This window comes from Dictyostelium discoideum, assembly GCF_000004695.1.
Source record: "Dictyostelium discoideum AX4 chromosome 5 chromosome, whole genome shotgun sequence".
Taxonomy (NCBI): domain Eukaryota; phylum Evosea; class Eumycetozoa; order Dictyosteliales; family Dictyosteliaceae; genus Dictyostelium; species Dictyostelium discoideum.
The window spans coordinates 1,937,710-1,942,709 of NC_007091.3; the positions used below are offsets into that span (position 1 = coordinate 1,937,710).

At 19.3% G+C, this 5,000-nt stretch overlaps 1 protein-coding gene across 1 annotated transcript; it reads right to left on the reverse strand.

Moving 5' to 3' along the window:
* Positions 1-1,059: 1,059 nt before the first annotated feature.
* DDB_G0288775 (hypothetical protein) lies at positions 1,060-1,269 on the reverse strand (the record flags this gene model as incomplete). The annotated part of the gene is made up of 1 exon (XM_631417.1): positions 1,060-1,269. One exon carries the CDS (start codon positions 1,267-1,269, stop codon positions 1,060-1,062), a length of 210 nt encoding a protein of 69 aa, XP_636509.1.
* Positions 1,270-5,000: the final 3,731 nt, after the last annotated feature.

Below are 5,000 nucleotides of genomic sequence, written 5' to 3' on the forward strand. Positions count from 1 at the left end.
AAAATTAGATTCACATAATATAATGTTCAAGCCTCAATAATAAATAATAGATTTGGATTATTATCAAAAAAAATGGCTGATATAATTAAAAATTTATAAATAATAATAATAAATATAATAAAAAAATAAATAAATAAATAAATAAAATTTTAAATAATAAAAAAAAATTAAGAAAAAAAAGGTTAACAAATTGAAGCCTTAATATTTATAAATAATAAAAAAAAAAAAAAAAAGTAAGAAAACATTAATTAACATCACATCAAATTTGTTTCGTCAACTTTTTAATTTAAATTTAAATGAAGAGATAGAAAATTTAAAATCTGCATATATGCTTATATTGGGAATTAAATCTTTTTAAATGGTTTCAAGTTGGCCCGTTGTAAATGAAATAATTGATCTTGAAATTACTGTTGATATTGTAATAGTAATTTCTGTTGTTTTTCTATTTACTGTGAGATTGGTGACATTGTTTCATTATTATTATTATTTTGTTGACCAGTTATCATTGGCCCATTATCCTCATTATTATAAACTTATTTAATAAACTAATTAAATTAAATAAATTATTACTATTATTAAAGGAAGAAGAAAATCTTGTAAATCAAACTCTGGATTTATTTGAAAAAACGGCCCTTGATTTTTTCAAAATATTTTTTAAAAAAAAAAAAAATTAAATGTATAATTATCTAAAAACAAATTTTAATAATTTAAGATCAAGATTTTGTACCATATCTGTTCTTTTTATTTTTAGATACACTATTTAAATGTTTTAGAATATGTTGAGTTAATAAAATTACATTTTTTAAAAAAAAATATTTGAACAGATTGGGTAAAAAAAAAAAAAAGAAATTAAAATATTTTTTTAAAAAATTCAGGAATAAATTAATATTTTATTAATTAGAAATATAAAAAAAAAAAAAAAAATTTAAATGAATAAATAATCTACAAATAAAATTATTTATAATTTTGATTATTCTTTGCAACAATTTTTGATATTTTGAGAGAGCTTTACAGCAATTTCAATAATACTGTACAGTCCATCTTTTTTCGAAATTCTTATCAATTGTAATCATGATAGTTTGCAGTTAGAACAATGGCAGTAACTGCTGGTGAAACATCACGAAGAAGGGTATATGCAACACGTTGAACATCAGCAACTGTGATTTCATTAATACGTGTGTATACCTCAAATGGTGATAAACGACGACCTAAAGTTAAAATTTGACGACCAATGCCTTCGCAAACTTTACTGGTACCATCGTATTGCATTAATGTGGTAGCTAAAAGTTTTTGTTTGTTACGTTCTACCTCATTTTTATTGCAACTAGTTGCGATTCTTTGCCACTCCTTCAAACATTTCAGCAACTAAATCATCAACACGTTCTGGTTGACAAACACCATAGTTACCAAAAGAGAAAGAACAAACAAAAAAATAAACAAACAAACAAACAAACTAAACAATAAGCTTGGTTTTTTGGTTTGTTTGTTTGTTTGTTTGCTTGTTGTTTCCTAAACTTTTAATGAATTCTCTTTATATTACATGTAATCTAATTCTTTTTTGCCAGGACTCCTTCAAGAACTTAAAACTTTAAAATGCCATATTATTCGGACAAATTGGACAAAATCTTAGAAAATAGTTTTTTGGAACAAAAGAAATTGAAATACCAGTTACTCTTTTATGTATAAAGATTGGTTGATTGCTTTTGTTTTTTAAAAAAAAAAAAAAAAAAAACGCACACTTATAAAAATAGGTAATAACTATTTATTTTTATTTTTTATTCTATCCTCCCTTTTATCTTTTGTTTTTAAAAAAAAAAAAAAAAAAAAAAAAAAAAACAATTGGATAAATAAATGAAAATAAGAAATTTAAAAAACTAAAAAAAAAAAATAATAATAATAAAAATCCCAACTCAATTTATATTATACAAACGTATTTTTTATATTTTAAAAAAAAAATTTGAAAATTTATATATTTTAAAGGAAAAAAAATTCTTATCTAACTGTTTTTATTCTGTTCAAAATATAAAAATGTATATTACTTGTTTTGGTGATTTTTTTTTTAATATTCTATTTATTATATTCATTTTTTGGATTTTAGTCATTTTTTGTATATTTTACATATTTTATACTATCATTTTGGGTTGAAGTGAAGTAAAATAAAATTTTGCTACCTATTATGGAAAGGGATCATATAGGTTTAAAAATAATGATTATTATTTGGATAATCTAAAATATAAAATTAAAATAGTAATGCAACTAATTTTGCTTTTTAATAATGGATTTGGTTAAGAGAATGGTATCCAATTGAAGAATTATAGGAATGTTACCAAGTTTTTACCAACAAACATTAAAATTGATATTGAGTTTTTAACAACTACACGTGTAGTATACTAATAAATGAAAAATTAAAATATTTCAAAAATTAAATCAATTTCTTTTTATTTTATCATTATATTATATAGTTTTGGAATAGACTATATGTTTAAATAATAATAGTAAAAAAAAAAATAATGGTTAAAAAATATTTACATTCAAACAATTAATCCATCAAAACTCAAACATTCTTCACGACCACTGAGAAAAATTTTAACTTAGGCACTATAAGCCCCAACAGCCCAAACTGAATTGTAAAAACCTTGTAAGGGCTGTTCTTAACCCTTATGAATGATGTATGGGCTGCTTGCAAAGTTTCAAATTTTGCACGCAGCCCGTACAGTCTTTTAAAGGGTTGTGTAAAGCCCTTACAAGGTTTTTTAGATATTTGCTAACAACAATAATACTTAAAAAAAAAAAACGGTTGCACAACCCATTCAAATTTTTAAAAAAAATTATTCAAACGAAAATTCAATATTAATAAATATATATGAAATTTCATATTTATATAAAAAAATAATCAAAATAAATACAATAATTTATAATTTTTTTTTTTTATATAAAAAAATATAAAATCAAATAAATATAAATATATTTTTATCTATTTTAAATTTTATATAAATTTTTTTTTTTTTTTTTTTTTTCTATTTATTTGATTTTATTTGATTTTTTTATTTTTGACCTAAAATAAATGTAAAGTTATTAGTTAAAGTTATTAGTTTTTTTATTTTTTTTTTTTATTTATTTATTTTTTTTTTTTTAGGTACTTTAATATTAAAAAAAAAACATGTTATTTTTTAAAAAAAATTTACATTTATATATAGGATATAAATTTTCCTATTTTATTTTATTTTATTTCCTAAATATAAATTCCTATTTTATTTTATTTTATTTATTTATTGGTTGTTTTTTTTTTTTTTTTTTTTTTTTTTTTTTTTTTTTTTTTTTTTTTTTTTTTTTTTTTTTTTTTTTTTTTTTTTTTTTTTGTAATTGACTATAGTATAATAATTTTTGAATCTATATTTAAATAAAATATAATTGAAAAATATAAAATAAAAACAATATGCAAAGTGATTTTTTATTTTAATTTTGGTAAAGAGAAAATTAAAATTAAAAAAAAGAAAAAATTAATAATAAAAAATACTACATACATTCAGGTTTTTATTTTTTTTGCAAAGTCACAAACAATATTATCGTATTTTCTTACCAAATGTTTAAATAAATAAATTTATTAACAACGATTAAATATTGTTTATTTTTTAAATACATTTAAAAAAGAAAAAATTATAAACCTTGTTATTGCCCATTTTAAAAAAAACCTTTGGAATCTTTGCAGTACATTTTTTTTTTTAAAAAAAAAAAATACCTTGTATTAGCCCGGTTGGGACGAATAGACCGTTCAGCCATTTAGTCCATTTTTTTTTTTTTAAAAAAAAATTTTTTAAGGACTGTCAACCGGGTTTATACAAGCCCTTATAAGAGATCATGGCTTGGTCGTGTTGTAAAATAATATATAAACAATAAAATAAAATAAAATAAAATAGAAAAAAATATTAAAATCATTTTAAATCATATAATGTATGTGCCATATTTGATCTTTATTAAACATTATTTTTAGTTTTTCAGCTGAAGTCAAAATAAATAAGTTAATTGATAGAGAAGGTACCATGAAATTAGAGAAAATAGTTATTGAAAATATTATTAGTTTAAATGAAAAAGAATTTTCAAATGGATTTATGGAAATTTATTATTTATTAAACCTATATTGTGTCGATTTGAGTGTTTTCATCTTTTCCAAGGATGAATCAGCCAATTTCTTTATTTTAGAAGTTGCTTTCTAAGTTGACTCTGAGATTATTTCTAATCCATTATGGATTTATATATATGGTTTTTTCTCTTTTACAATATGAAATCTTCTTTCATTCATCCTTAAATTTAATAAATTCATATAACAAGCTTAGAGAAATTTCATAGTGGGCAACTTCTTCAGAAATATAACTCTACGACGAACATCTGGTGTAGGACTTTGGACAAACCTTCGAAAGAAATAAAATAATTATCAACACACCAACATAATAATAATATAATGATAATAATAATAATAATAATTATAATAATAAAAATAATAATAATAATAATAATAATAATAATAATAATAATAATAATAATAATAATAATAATAATAATAATAATAATAAAAATAATAATAATAATAAGATTACTCAACTAAAACATACAAAACACAAATATTAAATAAACGTGAATAAAATAATATATATGAAAATTATAAATATAAATTGTTATTTTAGGGAAAAATATCATAAATGCCCAACACATACCAAAACACTCAACGGATGAATATAAAAATAAAGACCAAATATCAATACGAATTAAAACGATTTTAGTATGTTTTTTTTTTCATTTTATTTTATTATTATTTTTATATATATTATTTTTTAACAGTTTTTTTTTGAGAATGTATGAGTTTAGTGTGGATTAATTGCCTGAATGTATTTATGTATTAACCACTTTATTATTATTATTATTATTATTATTATTATTATTATTATTATTATTATTATTATTATTATTATTATTATTATTATTATTATTATTATTTAATATTA